The sequence below is a fragment of the Python bivittatus genome, unplaced genomic scaffold (genome assembly GCF_059951505.1).
Source record: "Python bivittatus isolate LINGU-HERP-01145 unplaced genomic scaffold, Pbiv_v1 ctg000200_np1212, whole genome shotgun sequence".
NCBI classification, from domain to species: Eukaryota; Metazoa; Chordata; class Lepidosauria; order Squamata; family Pythonidae; genus Python; species Python bivittatus.
The window spans coordinates 954,524-977,744 of NW_028277040.1; the positions used below are offsets into that span (position 1 = coordinate 954,524).

Here is a 23,221-nt window from a genome sequence, read left to right on the forward strand (position 1 = left end):
TATTGTATCAATTTAATTTTTATAGGGATGGACTTGTAAAGTTTTCTTATGTATCTATCAACACTACACACAGAGATCCAAAAGATATAATCTTATCTTTCTGCAACTTAAATGCAGTGAGACTGTGAGAAAGTGGCCCCAAATGAAATTATTCTTCCTTTGATCGCTTTCTGTAGTTTATAACAAGTCAAGGAAACAAGTGAAGAGTGTTCACTACTGTCAGGTCTGATGGAGTTCATTGCATAGTTTTGGATGGCAGTTCAAGAGTTGCAGACTTCGTTGAACTTTATTTTGCTTTCACTGGGGGAGATGGGCAGTGTACAAATTTAATAAATAAACAAACACATGCATGTGTGCACACACATGCAGATCCTTTAGAGCCCTACTGAGGTTTACCCCATTATTCTTGAAGCTTGTCGGGCTAGATGTTGGCTGTTGGAAGGCAGGCTGGCTGACTGGCTGTAACTGACAAACAGCCCTGTATCTCTGCTTGCTCTCTATCCAACATGAAGAAGATGAAAGATGTGGCAGCATATGCAGCCAATGAGCTGGGGAAACCTGGAACATAGTGACAATAAATTTCACTTCATTGTTTTAGAAGAAGGAGAAGGAGGAGCTTTAAGTGATCATGACAAATGTGAATAAGATAAGGAATCTTTGGATTTTTTTGTGGAATACCAATCTAAAATACTGATGCTATGCAGGTTTTGAGAATGATTCAGATGAAGTGTTTTGGACCTCATGTGAACACAGGATCTCCCTGCTCTTAATGTTGCAGTGGTTTGTGGGTTTTTTCAGACTCCTATTAATGAATAGTAGCTGGCAGACATTGTGGGCATGTATGCAACATTGTGATGCATGTAGAAAAGGGCTGGGGCTTGTGATTTAGTGCTGCAGCACCCCTTGCCAGACACTGGTGGGTACTGTATGTATGAGATATCTGAATAATTTCTTCTGAATCATTTCAAAGCAGGCAACCACTAATAATAATCTCTGCAATAAGGACATTGGTAATTACGTGATACAATTTAGTGCAGGGCAAGGCAACTTTATTCAGGTCAGGGCCTGTACTTTTTTTTTTTTTTACAAATTGAACCCCAAGGGCACTAGAGAACATGACACTGAAGCAGTGGTGTGCCTTGAGGTTTTGGGCTGCCCCAACTAAATGTGCAAAGACTGCCTGTACTTATTTGTGTCTTAATTGCTTTAAAAAGAGGAGGAGGAATCCCATGGCTGAAAATTACTCCTTTGCCATTGAATCTTGGCAGCATGATTTTGGGAACTTTGAAGTCTGCAAAAATGGATCTAGACAGCTGCATGTAGTGCCATGGTCAAAGCATTAATGAGATAAATGTTAAATGTTGCTTTCCAAAAAAAATCCCTAGTTTCTGATGTCCCGAGAGATCTACATGTGACTGCCACTAGCCCCACTAGTCTGGTCATCTCCTGGGATGCACCTGCTGTTACAGTCCGATACTACAGGATCACGTATGGAGAAACAGGTGAGTGCCGTTTGATGCTGGTACCTGCCAGAAAAGATTAGCCTCCAGCTGAGGAAATAGAGGGACAGTAACAGCAATGCATAGAATCGGCGATTTAAGAATACTGCATCACGTTTAATTATTATGCAGGTCCTGAAATCCTGTTTGTTTACCAAGAGATACCTGGCAATGGAATATGAGTTAGAAAGGGAGTGAAGGGTCTTTTTTTCCACAAGAACACCCTCCTTTCCCATTTTTTTATATCAATAAAACATAGTGGATCTGGATCCAAGTTATGACTCACAGAAAATCTTGGTGTTTTACAGATTTGCATGGTTTGATCATGATGTAACGCAAATACAAAAACACTTAATGGACCACTTCACACGTTACACTTTAAACTGTAGCACATTGGCATACATACATTACGTTTGTTAGGCAACGACTTCTGTTCTGTTTGGAAGCACACTCATTGGCAAGTTTAGTTTTCATTTTGTGTGATGCCCGAAATGGCTCTTCAGTGTTACTCAGGATATCTGCTGGGTATAGTCCATGGATAAAGAATTTAAATAACTAGGGAAGATGGACTATCAGTTTAAAGATAGTTTTAGAGTCTAAACCTTTGGAATTTTAAGAACACTTTTGAAATAGTATATTTTGGGGATAACTTTGGTGTAAGTTATCTTACGAGAGCTAAGAACTAGTTTAAATTATCCATTCTGGTTTTTCAGATATTTTATAGTTTAGTTAGTAAATGTCATTAAGGCATTAATTGCTGTGGCTGGGTCATAACACTATATTAGTTTTTCCCAGTTGTGGGAAGTTAATGGAAAGCATTTCAAGATGATGATGATGATGTAATCTCTGATTGTTTTGCGCTATTACTCCCAGGTGGTAGTGGGCCTGTTCAAGAGTTCACTGTTCCTGGCCATGTCTCCACTGCTACAATTCCTGGTCTTAAGCCTGGAGTGGATTATACCATTACCGTGTATGCTGTCACCGGGCGCGGAGACAGTCCTGCCAGCAGCAAACCTATCAGTGTCAATTACCGAATAGGTAAGCCTGTTTTCTCTCTGGATTAAAGAGGCACAAAAGCAGTCCATTGCCTTCATTTAATCTGTTGTATGTTCAGATCTTTTTCTAAGATCATTTGCAACTTAATGAAAATATTCATATCTTGCTTTTATGGTGCACTGAAATGTTTTGCAACAGTAAATGAAAAGCATGGTTTTTTATTTCTGTATTTTTTTTATTAGATCAGAATGGTTAACAGTTATTTTAATTTAAAAAGGTTCACTGTCATTAGAAAGGATCCAAATAAACTGAAACAGGCACCTAAGAGGGATGCAGACAAACTGAAATAGGAAGGGCAACAAGGATGATTAGGGTTCCTAATGGTAAACTTCAGTAGAACCAGAATCAACAAAGGTAGTGAGCTAGAGGCTGAAAACCAGATAATTAATTAATTAAATAATATATAGGTATATTTTTGTGTGTGTGTGTGTGTAAAACTTGTAATCAGAACAGCAGTATTCCCTTGTTGGTTTTCTCTAGCATCTGGAATTTAGATCAGCAAGGGTTCTGTTGTCCTAAATATACATTCCAATTATCTGCTGGAGTAGGAAAAAGGAACCCAACATCATTGAATTTAAGATGATGAAAGATCCCCAACAATTGCTATCACTTTACCCTAAGCTGGATGAGGCCATTGTTAGGTATACTTGTAATAACCAAACTACTAGCAGCAATATAATATTACTTGTAGTTAATATATTTCTTTGCACATCATATTAAAATGGCATGAAAGACAGGGGAATAAACTATACAACAAATTTACAAAGAAAGCATTAACTAAAAACACAAAAGAATTGGTATGATAATTTTTAAATTTTTAAAAAATAATTAATGTTTAATAATAATATCATCATCTTAGTATGACACCTCAAAAGTTACAGAGCTGCCATAAGAAATCTGAAAAAGAACTGTATGAGGAATGTCCTTTCTCTGTATTAGCCTTCTGCCTCATCTCTCATGATGGGGCATCCTAAGTATTTTAAATTGGTAGGAATATTTGATTGATACAACCAAGAATTAATGTAGAGTATACATAATGCTGTGTATTTCTTTGGCTGTCAGATTTATTGAATAATTGCAGTGATGTTTTTGATTTCTAATCCCCTCTTTTGAAATGGCAGTTTTGCATAATTTTTAACAAGCTTAATTTTGTGCTTCACTGATTCTTGTTGTATTGGAATTGTGATTTTTAATGTGTTTTTTTTTGTGCATCAAGAGACCTTCTGATCAAAGGTATCAATAATAATATATTACATTAGGATTTAAGGAAGTTGGAGCCTGAAGGACAAAATCTAACATAGGAAGTTAATTTTTCATGTACAGAGATTGATACACCATCACAGCTACAAGTTACTGATGTTCAAGACAACAGCTTTACTGTGCAGTGGCAGCCTTCCTCTTCCCCAGTTACTGGTTACAGAGTGACAGCCACTCCTAAGGATGGCCATGGCCCCACCAAAACTAGAGTTCTCTCTGCAGGTAAGAACAAAGAAAGCACAGGAAGAGGGATGCTGTCTGAGTGTTCGAATGGAAGAAAAGCAATCTGTAATTTTAACTTGACTCACTTGCAAGCATAATGTGGGATTATTATTCTCTATTATGCCTGAGTAGATTTTTCTCCTTGGGAGCTTTTGTAGAAGGCATCTAAAGAGACTTTGTGTTGCTCTCACCTTCTGCAACAACATGTGGAAAAGAATAAGGGCTCACCATTGTGAAAGTGGAAAGATGATGCTCAGATCTCTGAGAAAAGTGGGCATCTTACCATGAATACCACATGGTCCACCTAAGAAACATTCTTAGATTGAACGAGCTTGGAGACCTTTCTGCTTCACTGGTTAGCATAATTGTCAGAGCTCTGGCTGCTCTGTAGAATACAGAGCCACCAGTTTGGTAAACCTATCACTCCTAAGTTTGGTAAACCTATCACTCCTATCACTCCATTCTTTCTTTTGCAGAGTTGAGCTAGCCTTATTTTCATGGGGAATTAAGAGCAATAAATTAAGAGGGATGACAAATGGAAGAAATCTCAGGTCAAATGAGATCAAGGGTGTGTTACCACCATGGAAATCTACTCCATGGCTGTGGACTAAGTAAAGAACATTTACTGGCCACAAAATAGGCTGGCCAGAACACTCTGGCTACAGAATAGGCCAGGCTTTCTTTTCTATAGCTTGTGGGATCTTTTTTACCAGGAAAGGCTTCTAGGAGGAATTTATATGATTCTTTTCAGATCGATCTTATCTTTGTCTTATCTTGGGATAGGCCATGGCAATATACCCTTAGCAACTACTTTTTATTTTGGATTCCTTTCAGCTTGTACATTTTCAGAAAATGAGAATGTGGGCTTTACTATTTGTTCACTCAGTGCTCAATTAAATCAACCATAACAAGAGTAAACAAGGGAAGTGAACAAGGTCTTCTAGTGGGAGATGTGAATTATCTCTTGCTTAAAAGAGACACCCATAAGACATTTATTAAATGAGCCTTTCTTAATTGGCAAGAACTAGAAAGCCATAGTAGCCTGTGGTATTAAATAGTTCACTCCTGGACAAGGTACTTGTAGTTGCACTTGGACTTGTAATATAATTAGATTTATTTATTTTTTTTGCTACCTTGGTGAAGTGTGAATTATTCGCTGTGTTTGGGGGGTTGTTTTGCAGGATTGGGCCACATCCAGACAACATTGCTGAAGGGTAACTGTTGGGTTTCCACAGAATCCCATTTTGTCCCTTATGCTGTTTAATATTTAATGAAGCTATTTCTTTCATTGTCATGCAGAATGTTGATGTAAAATCCCACCAGTATGCCGGAGCACCTTGATCTGCTTCTGTTTGATGTGTAACTCTGTGGAAGCATTTGATTCCCTGGGTGGTTGCTTATGCTTGATAATGGAGTAGATGAGAATGAATAAGCTGGAATTGCATCCAGAGACAAGATAGAGGGCAGTTGGTCATTAGAAAATGGGGCTGGATCTCTGAATGGTGGCAGTAGCAAGGAACATATTTGCATATTATATCTAACATGCAGGATGCAACTGTTCCTGGGCTGGTCTGATTACAAAGCAGCTATTGATGCCTTGAACACAATGTAATTAAATGACACAATCTGTGTAGGACTATCTTTTAAGAATGCCCCAAAACTTCCATTGATGCAGAATGTGGAAGCTAGACTTAACCAGAGCATTAGACCAAAACATTGCCATGTCCTGCTGAAAAAAGCTACCCTAATTGCCCATTTTTTCCTAGTACAGTTGAAGGTGTTGGTTTTAACCTTTAAAAACCCAAACCATCTAGGATCTAATTATCTGAGTGACTGTTTTCTCTCCTTTCCTGTCAAGACATTAAGGTCTGAAAGACAGCCCCTCTGCTTTTAAAAGCAGTGTTCTTATTGTTACCTGCACAGTGACCAAAATTCGCTGAGTAGAATATAATATTATTAAAACATCAATTATGCTGGTCTGTGACCATAAAAAGATTTGATTTGATTAAAACATTAAAGAACATTTAAAAGGAGGAAACAACTGGTAAAACAATAAAACGCAGTTGCTAAGTGGCACAGTAAATATAAAATCCACTGTTCCAGTGCAAAGTGGGCATTAAAAATACCCCCCCCCCAAAATGCTTGGGAGAAGAGAAGTAGCTTGACAGCCACCCCCTGTGATCTTGGTATGTAGAGGAGAGTCTCCTCCTTAGTTGCCCTTATACTGTAGAATGTGGCATTCCATGAACTCTGAGTTTGATCCACATTTCCCCAGTACTAGAAAAAAAATGAGTAGCTACCTCTTTATACAAGCATTTTGAATGTTTTATAAATATGTTAATAATTATGTTATTAATCATGTCATAATCATTCTAGTTTATATTTTTTGGAATGTTGATAGCCATTTGGTTTGTTTGAACCCATAGCATAGGGCCTAGCCTTGGATGATAGACAGCCACAGTGACCACCATCTGAAGAAGAAATGTGTTTTGGTTCATAAATTGTGGTGGTTTTGGCTTAGCATGTTATGCAGATCAAGCCAGATGCAGTTTATTCAATAAACTATGGTTAAGTAAATGGCAGTTTAGTATGAAGCATGAATCAAGTCTGTGTATCTCAAGTAACAAATACTTTTTGAATCTCTTTTTGGAGGATTTAAGCAATTTGTGTTAGGCATGGGGACCCACTCTTTAAAGAAAACAAAATATCTTAGTACATTTGAAACTTTGCATACCAACAGCTGCTACCATCTATCTAAAGGTCATATGGAATGAACTCATGGATCGTATATAGATAAGCCAGGCTAATATTTAGGTCAGCTTGAATGGCTCAGCTTTCCTATGTTGGGCAGATCTTGAGATGTTGCCCTAAAAGAACACTTGCCAAAAATATATTGTTAAACATGTAATTTATGTGTAATTAAAACTTCTGATGAATATGTTTTTTTTTAAAAAACCCTAAAGCGCAATGGACACCACTGGACTGTTTCTAGAGAAAAGTATTTCTGCATTTTACATTGTCAAAATATTTGTGAGTGTGAAATGTGTTAAAATTGTTTCTTTTGCTCTGGGACAGTTTCTATGCATAAATAATCCCATCCTAGTTTAGAGCTAGTTGCCTTTCTAACTGGAGGAAAATTGAGTAGTAGAAGACTAAATTTGGTTAAGATGAAAAGAGACCATATATAATTTTTTTTATTTATTGCAGAACAAACAGAAGTTACAATTGATGACCTGCAACCTACAGTTGAGTATGTGGTTAGTGTCTATGCCCAAGGGCCAAATGGAGAAAGCCAGCCTTTGGTTGAGAAAGCTGTTACAAGTATGTGCTTTAGATTTCCCACATTTCACAATAGAAGTATAATATATACAAACACCTGAATCCCCTGGGACATGTTTATTATCAGAATTCTGAGAAGATGGCAAAAAACAGTATTATTCTCATTGCTGTGTCATGAAGAAGCCAACTTACTACCTATTCACACACAAACTGGGCTTATAGTAGAACTCAAAATTATCAGCATTGAAAAAAATCCTTAATTGGTAAATAATTTGGAGAAGGGTAATCTGACTGGAGAAAATTAATTCTTCTTTATGTACTATTTGCTTACAATGCAACATTTTATTTATTTATCAAATTTAATATAGCCACTCACTCTGGTGGACTCTGGGCACCTTACAAAATAAAATACTATTTTGAGGTCATACATCTAACCTTTTTATTCTTCTCGAGAACTTGTGAGGAGCAGATAAGTAATAAAAGGGGCCTTTGCATTACAGAATTTGAAGCAATTTAAATCCAAACTTTAAAATCAGAGTATTGGGGTTTTTTCACTGAAATCTGGCTTTGTTTGGCACAAAACCAAATAAAATAACAAACTGTTTGGGATTTTTATTGCTCTCACACTGAAGCTGTCATCCCACAAATAAATGTGTATCTGGGCAATACCATTGTGGCACAAAGATCTTCTGGTGCCTTCCTGAACTGATAAGGTTGCTCCCAGCTATCTGCTCTGTCACATGGTACAGAATTGTCACAAAGGGTATGTAGGAATCAGCAGAGTTCTGAAGTTTCTCACTTAAATGCATTCACGGAATTTGACCAAGTAGAGGACAGAGAGCACTAGATAAGAACATGAGGAGAACTTTGATGGACCATGCCAGCCCCATCTGACCCAGCATTTTCAAAAATGGCCACTGATTGCTTTTGGGAAGCCCACAAGCAAGATGCAGAAAATGTTCTCAAGACTTCCATTCCCTGCATGGGAAGAAGGGGAAAAGCAGGGCTTTGTTTAATCCTGGGGATCTCTCTCCATTTACAAATATGCCTTGATAGGGAAACATCAGAAAGCCAGAACTTTTACTGCTGAGCTCTATTCAACCCCAAAGACCTGAAGAGCACAACATTTGCTTCACAATACATGGTGATGAAATGAAATCATAATTTGAATCTTCTACTGAAAATGGAGAGCCTTATAAACTCTTCTAGAAAAGGAGGTCCACTGTGTCCGATGGAGGTTACTCTCCAGGGTGTGTAGGATTGCAGTGTTACTATTCCTGCCTTTTTTTACGTGAATTCTTGCTGCTTCCAATGTTACCTGATATTATTTCAGAATTCTTGAAACAATATAGGTCTGTTCCAGTGCTGATATTAAGCATTAAGGCATGGGAGTAATTCATTAACATGCTGAAACATCAAAACTGATGTTTTGGCCAAAATCTTTCTATAATGCACAGTATCCTTTTTTTAGGCAAACATCTTATGCTGCCTTCTATCAATTGCAAAATTAATTTTATTGTTAAATAACTGGTCTGCGTGATCATTAATTTGTATAAAGGAATAACCCTAATGCATATTGCTATCAATTACAGCTCTACAAATTGTCTGATTTTGTTATGCTAGGCACAACACTTTTCTGTGGCAGGCTAAGAAAGGAGGCTATTAAGTAAAACTTTAAAAAATAAAATAAAAATGGGAGCAGGCCAACAGTAACTGGGTCTGTGGATAACAGAACTACATATAGCAGTCTTAGAAAGCCTGTGTTCATTTTAGTTGGAGTTCTTCTGTGACAGGAGATTTCTACATCCATCCATACTTGCTGCTTATTCTATTTCCTGGACTGCAGCAAAATCATTGATGTCAAAAAGAGCATTTCAGTTTGCTGTGATAACATGTCATCATATAAGTCTAAGGCTGCAATCCTATTCTCACTTAACTGGAAGTAAGCCCACTGAACAAAATGGGACTTCTAATCAAGTAGGTACCTGTAGGATTACTCTCTAATTAATAAGCTATGGTGCTGTAAGAGCCTTTGTGTGGTACCTCAGGCAGGACAAAAATAAAGAATATTTGTTAATATGCAAAAACAGAAGAGTGCTTTGCATGCTTATAACAAGAGTGCTTTGTGCCACCCCAAATCTGCTTTGCATCCTCCTCTGCTTAACTTTTCACCATTAATTTGCCTAACAGACATTGACCATCCTAAAGGACTGGCATTCACTGCAGTGGATGTCGATTCCATCAAAATTGCTTGGGAAAGCCCACAGGGGCAAGTCACCGGATACAGGGTGACCTACTCAACCCCTGAGGATGGAATCCAGGAACTATTCCCTGCTCCAGATGGTGAAGACGACACTGCGGAGCTGCATGGCCTCAGGCCTGGTTCTGAGTACACTGTTCACATTGTTGCCTTGCACAATGGCTTGGAAAGCCTACCTCTGATTGGGACCCAGACCACAGGTACAAGTGAAATAACGTCACCTGCTGGCCATGACAGCTGTCTCTTCTTGAGAAGGAATCCAGTTGCAACTAATTGTCTGTGAAGAGCTTGGTGTATGCAATGCTAAGGGCATGGGATCAGAGACACATGAGAGGGTCGAATAAGGAGGATTAATAGTTTCAAAACTTACTGTGCAACAAGTGAGACTTGGAGTCACCTATAAACTTCTCCCACCCATGCATTAAAAAAAAGGAAGACTTTGTAGTGATAGATTATTTTCCTGAAACCAAAGATGTAAAGCTGTTCCTCCTCTCAGTCTCCACAGCTTCCCTCTTCTTTCTGCAGCTGGTATCATAGCGCAGATATTATATATCTAGATATAATATATATGTGTATGTATATATAAGATATGATATGATATCAGCTGTAATAATAGATTTTGAGGGGGCATAAGTGGCTCAACAAGGAGTAGATCAGGATCTGTGACATTTGTGAACTTCTGTTTCATTTTTTTAAGTAAGGATTTCCTCTGACTCAGTTCTTGATCAGAATAATTGGGGCAGGATTCTTCATATTCCCTTTTCTTAAACCAAATGTTATGGAACAGAACTAGGCAATTTTTTTGAGATAGTGGACATATTTGGAATTTTGAAAGCATTTTTGCAGAGCTCTTCCAAAATGGCTATCACAGTGAGTTTTATCTAACCATAATATTGGTGATATGGTGACTGTGGCCAGTCTCAAAACACTCATTTTCCAGCAAGAAAATGGGCGGGGTTGCTTTGCACCTTCACCTTTAGTCTACTACCTCTACCATGCCAACTTATTTTGTCATTTTCTGGGCATGCATATGTTTGTATCTAGATTAAGTTGTGGTGTGATGGCTCACTTGTCATTTTGCACTGTGGGACCGTCTTTTACAATCTCCAAAGAAATAACTCATGTTTTGAAATTTAATGCTTTTTCTTCAATAGGGAAGTTGGGTTTAGACTTGTTTTTTAGCTTCATTTACAATGCATGAAAACTTTCAAAAAGCTGTTGTAACTATGCCATGAAATGGAAATACTGAATTGATAGTAGTTAAATAACCTAGATGTTTTTTGTATTCATGAGTACTTTCCATGTAATCTCAATTTGTAATTCTAAATTTAACAGCAATCCCATCTCCTACGAATCTGAAGTTTATTCAGGTTGCTCCAACAAGTTTCACAGTAACCTGGACTGCACCAAATGTGAAGCTTACTGGATATCGAGTGAGAGTAAATCCCAAGGAGAAGAATGGGCCAATGAAAGAAATTAACCTCGCTCCAGATAGCACATCTGCTGTTATCTCTGGACTAATGGTAATGCTTCCTTTTTTACTTTGCTGACTTGAGGTACTTGTTTAGCAGCAACTTAATATACTGTGGGAGAGAAATACAACTTATATACAGTTTTATTTAATGTTTAAAAAATCAGTTGGACTAGAAGATAATTTTTTATTTTTATTTATTTATATGTCAGATTTATATCACCACCCAACTCCCGCACAAGGAAGGGACTCTGGGCAGTTCACAACAAAACAATTTAAAATCAATAAAAACATAAATAATACAAATATAAAATACAATTATTAAATACAATAAAATCCAAGAGATGGTGATATTATTTCAGCCTGTGGCCAGATAACATCGGTCAAAGGTAAGACTAGGGAACCAGCGAACCCCAAAACTGACTATTCCCATCCCTACCCCATGCGTGATGGCAGAACCAGGTCTTCAGTTTTTTTCTGAAGTCTAAAAGGGAGGGGGCCAACCTCACTTCTGGGGGAAGAGTGTTCCAAAGGGCAGGGGCTGCTGCAGAGAATTATTTAGAAGACGCAAATTAAACATGAGCGTTTTTCATCCTTGTTTTTCTTCATAATTAACATTACTGTAATCTTTTGAAGGAAAACATATTTTAAAGGTAATAGAAATACATTCAGATATGTAGCAAGTTGTGTAGGATAAGGCCTTCTTCTCCTTGTAGAGCATCTAAGATACTCAAGGAGAAATAAAGGTAGGCACCAATATTGTGAAATAGGATTTCCTTCTCCTCTCCTTCCCCATTTCAGGCCTTCCCCATAACTTTAAAATCTTTGAAGCAAATTTTGAAGACCAAGGGACTGTAGTAGGAGAGAAAGAATTGCTTCCCATTCCATTAATAGAAGCCATATCCAAGCTAGGCTTGGGTATTAGTGTTTCGGTTGATGGAGCAGAGGGAGATAAAGTAGACAACCATTTGGTTGAAAAAAAAAATTCCACATCCCATTTTAGATGTTAATACAGCAGATACATAAAGTACATAATCTTGCTAAGAGCTGAGGTGAACCGAAGTGGCTTGTGCATCAGCTTTTTGTACTTTTTTGAAGGATGTAAATTTCTTAACCATGCACAATTTTTTTAAATGTCTAGGTGGCAACTAAATATGAAGTTAGTATCTATGCTCTGAAGGACTCTCTGACCAGCAGACCTGCCCAAGGTGTAGTTAATACTCTGGAAAGTAAGTGGTCACACATAATCAAAATTGCCATGAATTACTGAGCTGAAAGATGAAATACTAGGGCTTTTTAGACTACAAGTACAAAGAAGGGAGCATGAAGTCAAAATACATAAAGGCATTTTCCATCTCTGTCATAACAGAATTTTATGTCATTCAGTAAAGTTAACTGGTACAGAATTCAAGAGAGATAAATGAATGCCGCTTCACACAGCATATACAGTGGGGCAAAAAAGTATTTAGTCATCCACCAATTGTGCAAGTTCTCCCACTTAAAAAGATGAGAGAGGCCTGTAATTTTCATCATAGGTATACCTCAACTATGAGAGACAAAATGGGGGAAAAAATCCAGAAAATCACATTGTCTGATTTTTAAAGAATTTATTTGCAAATCATGGTGGAAAATAAGTATTTGGTCACCTACAAACAAGCAAGATGTCTGGCTCTCACAGACCTGTAACTACTTCTTTAAGAGGCTCCTTTGTCCTCCACTCGTTACCTGTAGTAATGGCACCTGTTTGACCTTCTTATCAGTATAAAAGACACCTGTCCACAACCTCAAACAGTCACACTCCAAACTCCACTATGGCCAAGACCAAAGAGCTGTTGAAGGACACCAGAAACAAACTTGTAGACCTGCACCAGGCTGGGAAGACTGAATCTGCAATAGGCAAGCAGCTTGGTGTGAAGAAATCAACTGTGGGAGCAATAATTAGAAAATGGAAGACATACAAGACCACTGATAATCTCCCTCGATCTGGGGTTCCATGCAAGATCTCACCCCGTGGGTTCAAAATGATCACAAGAATGGTGAGCAAAAATCCCAGAACCACACGGGGGGACCTAGTGAATGACCTGCAGAGAGCTGGGACCAAAGTAACAAAGGCTACCATCAGTAACACACTATGCTGCCAGGGACTCAAATCCTGCAGTGCCAGACGTGTCCCCCTGCTTAAGCCAGTACATGTCCGGGCCTGTCTGAAGTTTGCTAGAGAGCATTTGGATGATCCAGAAGAGAATTGGGAGAATGTCATATGGTCAGATGAAACCAAAGTAGAACGTTTTGGTCTAAACTCAACTCGTTGTGTTTGGAGGAGAGAGAATGCTGAGTTGCATCCAAAGAACACCATACGTACTGTGAAGCATGGGGGTGGAAACATCATGCTTTGGGGCTGTTTTTCTGCAAAGGGACCAGGACGACTGATCCGTGTAAAGGAAAGAATGAATGGGGCCATGTATCGTGAGATTTTGAGTGAATACCTCCTTCCATCAGCAAGGGCACTGAAGATGAAACGTGGCTGGGTCTTTCAGCATGACAATGATCCCAAACACAACGCCCGGGCAACGAAGGAGTGGCTTCGTAAGAAGCATTTCAAGGTCCTGGAGTGGCCTAGCCAGTCTCCAGATCTCAACCCCATGGAAAACCTTTGGAGGGAGTTGAAAGTCTGTGTTGCCCAGCGACAGCCCCAAAACATCACTGCTCTAGAGGAGATCTGCATGGAGGAATGGGCCAAAATACCAGCAACAGTGTGTGAAAACCTTGTGAAGACTTACAGAAAATGTTTGACCTCTGTCATTGCCAACAAAGGATATATAACAAAGTATTGAGATGAACTTTTGATATTGACCAAATACTTATTTTCCACCATAACTTGCAAATAAATTCTTTAAAAATCAGACAATGTGATTTTTCTGGATTCCCCCCATTTTTGTCTCTCATAGTTGAGGTATACTATGATGAAAATTACAGGCCTCTCTCATCTTTTTAAGTGGGAGAACTTGCACAATTGGTGGATGACTAAATACTTTTTTGCCCCACTGTAACTAAATTATAGAATTCATACCACAAGATGTGATGTGGTCAATATTGAACATGTTAAAAGGGGATTCAACAAATAAATAAGGGGGGGGGTGCGTGTGTTTATCAATAGCTATTAAGGAAGATGGCTGTACATGACCTTGAGATTCAGATACCTTGAAATACAGTTGTGCAGGGGGATTTTGACATCATATGGCTATTGTCGTCATATTCTGTGAGGGGCTTCCCTGTAGTCATTTGGTAATGCACTGTGAGAAACTGGACACAGTCTTAAGCTTTTGTCTGATCCAGTAAGACTACTGTTACAGTCTTGTAAAATTGCCAGGAAAAATGTTCCTAATCTATGAGGTGTAGACTGACTGCCATTCAGTTTAATATATTTTTCTCTGAAACTTCTAAGCTTGGTATGACCATTACATTAATGATGGACATTCTACCTTTTTGGTGCAGATGTTAGCTCTCCCCGTAGGGCTCGTGTCACAGATGTCACAGAGCGAACCATCACAATTACCTGGCGCACCAAGACAGAGGCCATCACAGGTTTCCAGATAGATGCTGTCCCTGCAGGTGGTCAGAATCCGGTTCAAAGAACAGTTAGCCCTGATGTTAGAACCTACACCATTACTGGTACGTGAGCATCATTCCTGTACCCCAAAAAGTTCTATGATAATACTTTGCAGGAAGGAAGAGAAACTTATTGCTTGAGGATATTGTGCAGAACAAAACCAGATCAAACCCCAATAACTTTCTAGCTCTTAAACCTTAACTGGGCTATTTTGTCCCTTTTTTTATTACCACATTTAAAACAATATAAGCAGCTGGGCAGTTCCAAGGAGAATTCAGAAAACACTGACTTTGATACAGCTGAAGGACCAAGTCCTGTAAGGCTTTCAGTATTTACAGTTTGTCCACCAGGATCATTTCTTCAGAGCTCCCTGTCCTTCTGAGTAACGAATACTTAGGAGTCACATTCCCTGTGAGCATTTGATAAATCATTTCCCTCATCACATCACCATGCAGTAGGTAGGAGAAAAGCAATTGTTGGTGGAATTTTCCTTTCAGGGCAGCTTGTAAAGGTCCCTTTTGGTTCCCCTTTGGGCTCCTTTGTCCTTTGTGATTTTGGAGGCTTGGGTTTTACAGCTTCCCTGCCTGTGCACGTGCATTTCGTTCTTGCCATCACGTCTTCTGCCCTGGGCCCCGCATCATCATTATAATCTAGTTCGACTTTCCTTCTTTCAGTTTCCCTAGTGCCCTTAGTTATTGTTTCTTCATTGTTTGCAGAATGATTTCAGAATTGTGCAAGCATTTGAATACAGCTGTGCACACTGCAGTCCAAAGAAAGCAGCAGAAGCTGCCTCAGTGTTTCTACTCTAGAGCTTGTGAACTGAATTTCTTTAACTCCTTGCTGCTTATTTTTACTGAATTTTAAGATGTAGCACCACTGATTTATTTTTTAATACTTTATCTTGATTTACAGGCTTGCAACCTGGCACTGACTACAAGATTTACATCTACACACTGAATGACAATGCTCGCAGCTCCCCAGTAGTGATTGATGCTTCCACTGGTAATGATACTTAGTAAAAATTCCTGTGGACTGAAAATAGGGCTTTGTTCTTTTGTCATATCAGTCCTTTCTGACGGGAGACAGCTACGGTTTCTGTCCCCACCCACCTTTTGAGAATGAAAAAAGGAGGATAGTGGCTGAAATACATGGAAACTGCAATAGTTGACATCACCTTATCTAATATTCATTTAAATGGTTTTGCTCCTTAGCCATTGATGCACCTTCCAATCTACGCTTCCTCACAACTACAAGCAACTCCTTGTTGATCAGTTGGCAGCCACCCCGGGCCAAGATCACAGGCTACCTAATCAGATATGAGCAAGTTGGGGGCCCAACCAGGGAGCTACTTCCTCGTCCTCGTCCTGGCATTACCGAGGCCACTATCACAGGTATGAACTTTTCATGATCGACTCTGCAGTGGAACATCAAACAGTATAGGGGCAAAGGTAATTTGGCGGTATCTCTAATCTCTGGGGGTTGAAGGCAGATGAGAATTTGTTTTTTTAAAAACAATTTATAATGCTGTAGTTATATAGCACTTATAATGCTGTAATACTGTATCCTACCAACATAAAATATTTAAAATAAAGTAACACATATTAGAAAAAAATAATGAAAGGTAAAGCAATAAAACCACAGAAACAGATAAAATTCTTATATAGTTTGACTATCAAAAACTGAGCAGGCTTTGCTTTTCTGAACAAAAAGCTCCTAAATCCTGAACTGACTCTAGTGCCCTTTTAAAATGATTTTCTTCCATCAGATCTGGAGCCAGGGACAGAATACATCATCTATATAACTGCTGTGAAGAATAATCAGAAGAGTGAACCATTGATTGGAAGGAAAAGAACAGGTAATATTGGTTTAGATTTCACTCCTATGTTTTGGAACAAATCTGTTGAATTCAGTGAGAAATATTTCTTGAGTAAACTTACATAGCGTTGCATGGTCAAATCAATCTCAAAAGAAAAGTCAAAAGGAACCTATTTTTGAATTTCTGTTAATGCTAATATGAGGCAATCAATTGTATAGTACTCTTACCACTTCACTGGCCTCTATCAGTTATATATCTGGATACAAGTGGATATACTGGTCTTTTATAATACGTATAAACATTGTTTACCACCTCTCATTTCTTAGATTTGATTTATACAAAATATAATAGAATTTTAGCTTATTATACTTTCATGGATTTAATTAACCTTTCTTTCAGCTGTATGTTCTTTGAAAATGATTGAGTTAAAGTGCTACCTAGGCACTTTAGGCACTTTAGGCTACCTAGGCACACATTTGGCAAAAGCTATGATACAATCTATTCCAAATAAACTGCTTTAGTTCAAATGTCTGTGCCCCACCCCAAAAGGAGTCGGGTCAATTTTTCACTCTCTCCTCCCACCCCCTGCAAGATGGACTTCTATGAATGCTAAAACCTCAGAAATATCATACCACTTCACCCCAGGTAAATAAGAGAATATTACATTATAGTTTTGAATTTGATTTCAGCTGCAGTTTAGTATTTCCTTAACTTACTTCCACTGAATCAGTAAAATTGAAAAGGGGATAATTTGGTTTGGACCATTGCTTCCAGTGGATTAAAAATCAATCTCTCTCACTCTCTCTTTAAATATTTTTAATACTTTCATTAGGTCTGAATCAGCTACTTTATATTTTATGAAAAATAATGGTTTATAATGAATACATTGATCAATTTTTCATGAAACTATACACTTCATTGATGAAAGAGAACTGCTGTTTTATGGTATTATCTCTTAACCAAAGGGCAGGAAGTAGATCCATAAGTCTCTTACGAATAATTTATTGGCTCTCCAGTTGAGACTGTTCAGCTGTGATTCACTGTTGAAGTATAGATGGGGACCCAAGGGTTGACAACTTAGGAGAACTGATTTTGTAAATATGCCCCAAGTGTAATGTGATATATAATATTTCTCCCCAAGGGAAAATATTAAAATAACAGTATAGCAGCAAAGGTGGGTAAGATGTTAAATCCATTTATTTATAAATATAGCAATAGAGCAATATTTGGTACTTTTGCTTTTTATGGATCGTTCAAGGCACTTTGGTTATCATTCTAACTTGGCTTTAGTTCCAAAACCCAATGCTTTCTTTCGCCTTCTGATTCAAGTGCTGTGAGATTAATTTAATCAGGCTGTGTAGAATAATGTTGCTCTTTTGAGAATGCTGCTAAGATTTAATTGCTTGAATTAAGGTTTAATGGGGCAAGTTTCCTCCATCACAAATGCAGCCCTTGCTGGAGCTTTCAGCATCTGGCTTTCACTGCTTCTAACCTTTCTTTGGCTAGATGAGCTTCCCCGGCTGGTAACGCCACCCCATCCTGGCAAAAGGGTGACGGATGTCTTGGATGTGCCTTCTGTTCTGGAGAATGTACCTTACCTCACAAACAACCCCTATGACAATGGAAATGGTATCCCAATTCCAGGTTCTTCTGGTCAGCAACCCTTCCTGAGCAACCCAAGTCAACAAGTCATTGTAGAAGAATTTGGGTCTCGAACCCCCACAACTGCAGCAACTCCAGGAAAGGCTAAACCGAATGGGGAACAGCCAGTGGTGGTGATCCATCATCCTATTCAAGTTCCTGATGTTGACCAACCCTCTTATCATCATACCCTTCTACCCAAGAACAATTATACAAAGCCCCAGGAAGCACTTTCTCAGACAACCATCTCATGGACACCTTATACAGATAGCTCCGAGTACATTATTTCTTGCCAGCCTGTTAGCGCTGAAGAAGAATCTACTGAGGTAACTTAGATGAACTGCCAGTGATGAAACAATATGCCCATTATTGCTTTTACTTTAGTAATACCCCCAAATATAAGATCCACTAGGTAAGCTGAACCAGCTGTGTTGGGGTATATGTCTGCTAAAGGCAACAATGAAATTGCATATATTGAAGATACAGTTTAAGAATGAGGATTTAAGGAGAAAAGTGGTAGTACTACCTGGGGTTGAGGATTAATGTGTGCTTAGAGAGGGAGTTCTGAGAAACAAATGGCTCACTGCCTGGAAAAAGTATAAGAACCAGTCTCCTATATTGCTAGAAAGCAAACAAGTTTTTAAAAACTGCATTTTAAACAATATTTTCTTGAACCACAGATCAAAGTTCCTGGCACGTATTCTAGTGCAACTCTTACTGGTCTTACTAGGGGGGCCACCTACAACATCGTAGTAGAAGCAGTTAAAAATCAGAGAAGACACAGAGTTCTTGAAGAGATGGTCACAGTGGGCAATGACAGTGAGTGGAAATGAAAAGATTCTATTCTTATTTTATGCTAATTTTATCTCAGGATCATTGGCATTTTTGACTTTGTTTACTAGGTGATGATTGCACTGATATCCTGTTACCTTCATAGTCCTTTAGAGAGCACACATGAAGCCTCTTTTTCTCAGTCTTATGTACACGCATAGTCCTGTTTATCTTTACAACAGTCCTGTGAAGGGACCCAAGTCTGAGAAAGCAAAATGGGTAATCCTATGGGAATGCTCCTTGTTCTAGTCCAGGATACTACCTACCATAGCCCCTCAGTTCTTCTGTAGGCTAGTGGGACAGAGTTAAAATGACCTGTTCAAAATACTTCTTGATTTTTCCCTGGCTACTACATCAGTGTTTGGGGATACTATTTCATGTTTCAGATGGTGATTGCCCATGTGACTGAAAGCTGTTCTCTATTAAAAAAAAAAAAACATTAAGGAAAAAAATATGTTCAAAGGGAAATATCTTAATGATAAGAACCTCTGCACAGCTGGGCTGAGTATCTAAGAAAGGCAGAAATCTGTGTTCTAAATTCTTCCTGTAACTCTAAATGCTCTTCTCAGCATTTGCACTGGCAAGCAGCAGTTTCCCAAGGTGGGAATGTTCTGCACACACAGGAGTTTCTCTGTCACTGACCTTTGGCCGTTTTTCTTCCCTGTAGCCTTGGCCTGTGGGACTTGAACTCCACTCCTTTCCCTGGACTCTCTTTGAGGAGAGTAAAGCCTTAGGGGTTGCAAGTGGACCTAGCAACTCTCCACATGAGATACAGAGTTCAACGTGGGAAGAGTTGGCGTTAGGGAACATAACTGCACCCAGTGGGAGCATTTACAGTCAGTTAAGAAATGATGTCTCCCATCGGAGAACCTTGGATACAAGCAAGAGTAATAAACGTTCAGTTTAGGGCAGGTCTCAAAATTCTCCCTTTCCCCTGCCCCACTACAGAAGAATGCATTCTTTCAGAGATGCGGGGCGATTTCTCTTTGTTCCTCTGCACAGAGACAGGGTTGTGCAAAGGTGGAGAAGTCTAGCCTCTGACAGCTGGCTTGTTGGACCATGTGAAGGGAACAGGTAGCCCTTTGGCCAGTTCAGTTCCCCATTCTGGGTTACAGTCTGAACCTAATCCTTGAATATGCATTTCAGCTCTTTAAATATGGTAGCATATTTCACTGCCTCTTAACAGTGGGAAGTACTGATTTATTTTGAAAACAACAAGGGAACCTGGGTGAGAATTCCGTGCCACATATTTATGATCTGTTTAGTGTAAGGAGGCTTCATCATTACTTGCAGAATGTGGGGGAGGAAAAACCTAAAACATAACAATGTTTTATTTACTTTGATTTCCAGTTTCTGAAAGATTAAGCCCGCCCACTGATGATGCATGTTATGATACTTTCACTGGTTCTTTCTACTCTATTGGGGATGAGTGGGAAAGGATGTCTGAAACTGGATTCAAACTCTGGTGCCAGTGTTTAGGCCTTGGTAGTGGACATTTCAGATGTGATTCTTCAAGTGAGTACCTTCTTGTACATCTTTTCCCCCAACAGTGCAGTCATACTTGAACTAAGAATTGACTTAACTACTCTTTCTACACCAGAATAATGCCCATACTTTAATGTCCCTTTTTTAAGTTAAGTTCCCTTTTTTCTAGTGCACTTTGTCATCTGACTGGAGGTTACTTTGTTGTACATTTGCATTCCCGTATTTATTTCTTTTATTACTGGCTCTTTAGCAGTTGACAAGAGTTGTTCTGAAAGTGTGATTCTTGGTTGGCTTGTAGCAGCTAGTCAGAAATATGGTAAATTAAGCTCTGATTATTCTCCTGAAGACATTCAGGAAGAGGGAATGTACAAATGTGGTGCAACTTACATGCTGAGAACCAGGATTCTGTATTTTTTAAGGTATGGGGCTAGGAACAGGGAGACTTAGGTTCTAGTCATTGACAGGGGGGACTTTGAGCTAGTCATTGTCTATCACTCAACCTACCCATTCATGTCTGTCACATGCAATTCCACCAACCTGATTTTATCAGAACTCTCAGACTGTATTGCTGCTCTTCAGGGGGCTATGGTCCTAGGCAAAAGAAGCAAAATACCTACCCCCAGAACCTCTGCCTAATTATGATTTAGTCTCAATTTAGTACCCTCCCCCAATGCAATCCATCACTATATCCAGGCAGTCACATAATGCAATCCATAACCACCATTCTTGCAACTTAAAACCTATATGATAATTTAAATTGATTGATTCAATCATACTGTGGGTTATTGCTGAGCCTTTATTCCCCCATGTTTCCAACCCACATGGAGTCATAAAGCTTGCTAAAACCACAATCATCATCACCTCCTTGAATTAGTTTTACCGTCTAAATGTATTTTTATGTTCAAATACTGAATCAGATATTGAGATGAGCTATTGAGAAGAAATTCTGGCTGACTCTGGGATGTGGATGCATAAATTGTTACACATTTGAGTAGAGGTCATAGTGGGAACCTTATCCTGAGTGAAGGCGTTGATTCACTGAGCTCAGTGGCAGGAGCTATTCTGGGGTTCAATCAGGGATTGTTCCAGCTCTGTGTACCCAGCGATGCTGGTAATTGAACCAGGGAACTTCACCACAATTACTAAGTTGTGGCTTGACCGTAGAGCAAGAATTCATGTTTGCAAAGGTAGGAAATGCTGTCTGAAATTTGCGTGGGGAGGACTGTTGTCGATAATCAATGTGCAGCCAACCTTTCTTAGTATGTCCAACTGTGATTAAGCTGTTGTTTCATTTCAGTATCTCTGGAGCAGAGCTCTTGCTTTCTCAGCTAAAATGTTGCTCTGTGTAATTTTATATCACCAATGAGCCAGTTTCAGCGGATAGGCAGTAGTCAACACGTATTGAAAGCTGCTGCAGTTGCAGGTGATCCAACTTCCACCTATTGTTTTGTTTCATCCAGAGTGGTGTCATGACAATGGGGTGAACTATAAGATTGGTGAGAAGTGGGACAGGCAGGGAGAGAGCGGGCAGGTGATGAGCTGCACTTGCCTTGGAAATGGAAAAGGAGAATTCAAGTGTGACCCTCGTAAGTATTTCTGATGAGTATTGTCTCTTCTTGTGCCATACTAAATGGAAATATATGGATTATTTTTCTGAATTCAGATAGTTAAATATACAGTAGTACCTCGGTTCACGAACTTAATTTGTTCCACGACTGGTCGCGACCCGAATTGGTCGCGACCCGAATCAAATTTTCCCATAAGGTTCAGTGTAAATACAGTTAATCCGTTCTGACCCCTCCAAATTTGGTCACCAACCAATTTTGGTTGCGACCTGAATCAAATTTTCCCATAAGGTTCAATGTAATTATGGTTAATCCGTTCGGAACCATATGTATTTTTTTTTTTAAACCACAAAAACATGACACAAAGTACAGTACAAAGAGAGAGAACGCTAACCTTGCTCATCACGACTTCTGGCGTGGAGGACAGGAAGGTGGGTGGGAAGGTGGTTATTGCTTGGAGGGAGAGTCCCCCTCCCTACAGGAAGCCACGACCACGTGTCACAGCAGGGAAAATGGCCGTGGATCCTGTTCGTCACCCAATCCGGCGTTCGCGAACAGAAGCAAAATTTTGCGGACGGTGCTGTTCGTGACCCGAATTGGTCGTGAACAGAAGCGTTCGTGACCCAAGGTACCACTGTAATAAGTTGGGGTACGACTCCTATTGTAATAGAAAAATGCCACCCCAAGCAGTCGGAAATCTGCGCTCTGATACACTGCTAGATTCCCTACAGCCATAATGGGGCTACAGTTTCCTTCACCCTTGATTGCAGCAGGAGTCCAACATTTTTGTAGGATATGGATTCCCAACTTTTTTAGAATGGGCTGAAGGCTGCCACTTGGCTTTTGAGGGCCAACTTCCAGAAAGTAGATGTGGTCAGGACAAAAAAGTGGCTGGGTGGGGACAAAGGCTAAACTTGCCTATATTTTAAATACTTAAATATAGTTTATTCCTCATGTTAAGCATTATCCCCTTCTCTCCTATTAAAAGTCGCAATCAATAACAACTTTTGAAGGGATTTTGAGAGCCACACATGGCCCTGGAGTACTAGATTGTGCACTATTGACAAACTCAGAGAGTTCTGGAATTGGACTTTCTTTTCCTTCTAACTTTCTAAGAGGGAGGGCGTTTCTCTCTTGCCCTAGAGGGCAGGACCAGAACCAGTGGATTAAAACTACAAGGGAGGAGGTTCAGGATAGACATCAGAAGGAACATCATACAGTCCTGGCTA

The 23,221-nt window shown here is 39.2% G+C and overlaps 1 protein-coding gene across 9 annotated transcripts in view; it reads left to right on the top strand.

The window, feature by feature from the left end:
* Positions 1-23,221, top strand: part of FN1 (fibronectin 1) — an 83,253-nt gene that overhangs the window by 56,327 nt on the left and 3,705 nt on the right. For 4 of the 9 annotated variants that reach the window (XM_088135575.1, XM_025164132.2, XM_025164129.2 and 1 more), the window contains 15 exons: positions 1,386-1,502; positions 2,373-2,537; positions 3,879-4,034; positions 7,242-7,355; positions 9,504-9,773; positions 10,909-11,096; positions 12,186-12,273; positions 14,540-14,716; positions 15,567-15,656; positions 15,866-16,045; positions 16,420-16,509; positions 17,977-18,437; positions 18,792-18,930; positions 20,293-20,457; positions 21,888-22,013. In XM_088135575.1, coding sequence (XP_087991701.1) covers positions 1,386-1,502; positions 2,373-2,537; positions 3,879-4,034; positions 7,242-7,355; positions 9,504-9,773; positions 10,909-11,096; positions 12,186-12,273; positions 14,540-14,716; positions 15,567-15,656; positions 15,866-16,045; positions 16,420-16,509; positions 17,977-18,437; positions 18,792-18,930; positions 20,293-20,457; positions 21,888-22,013 — 2,526 coding nt within the window. The remainder of the gene's footprint in view (positions 1-1,385; positions 1,503-2,372; positions 2,538-3,878; positions 4,035-7,241; positions 7,356-9,503; positions 9,774-10,908; positions 11,097-12,185; positions 12,274-14,539; positions 14,717-15,566; positions 15,657-15,865; positions 16,046-16,419; positions 16,510-17,976; positions 18,438-18,791; positions 18,931-20,292; positions 20,458-21,887; positions 22,014-23,221) is intronic. The other 5 variants (XM_088135577.1, XM_088135578.1, XM_007424268.4 and 2 more) reach the window with 2 other exon arrangements.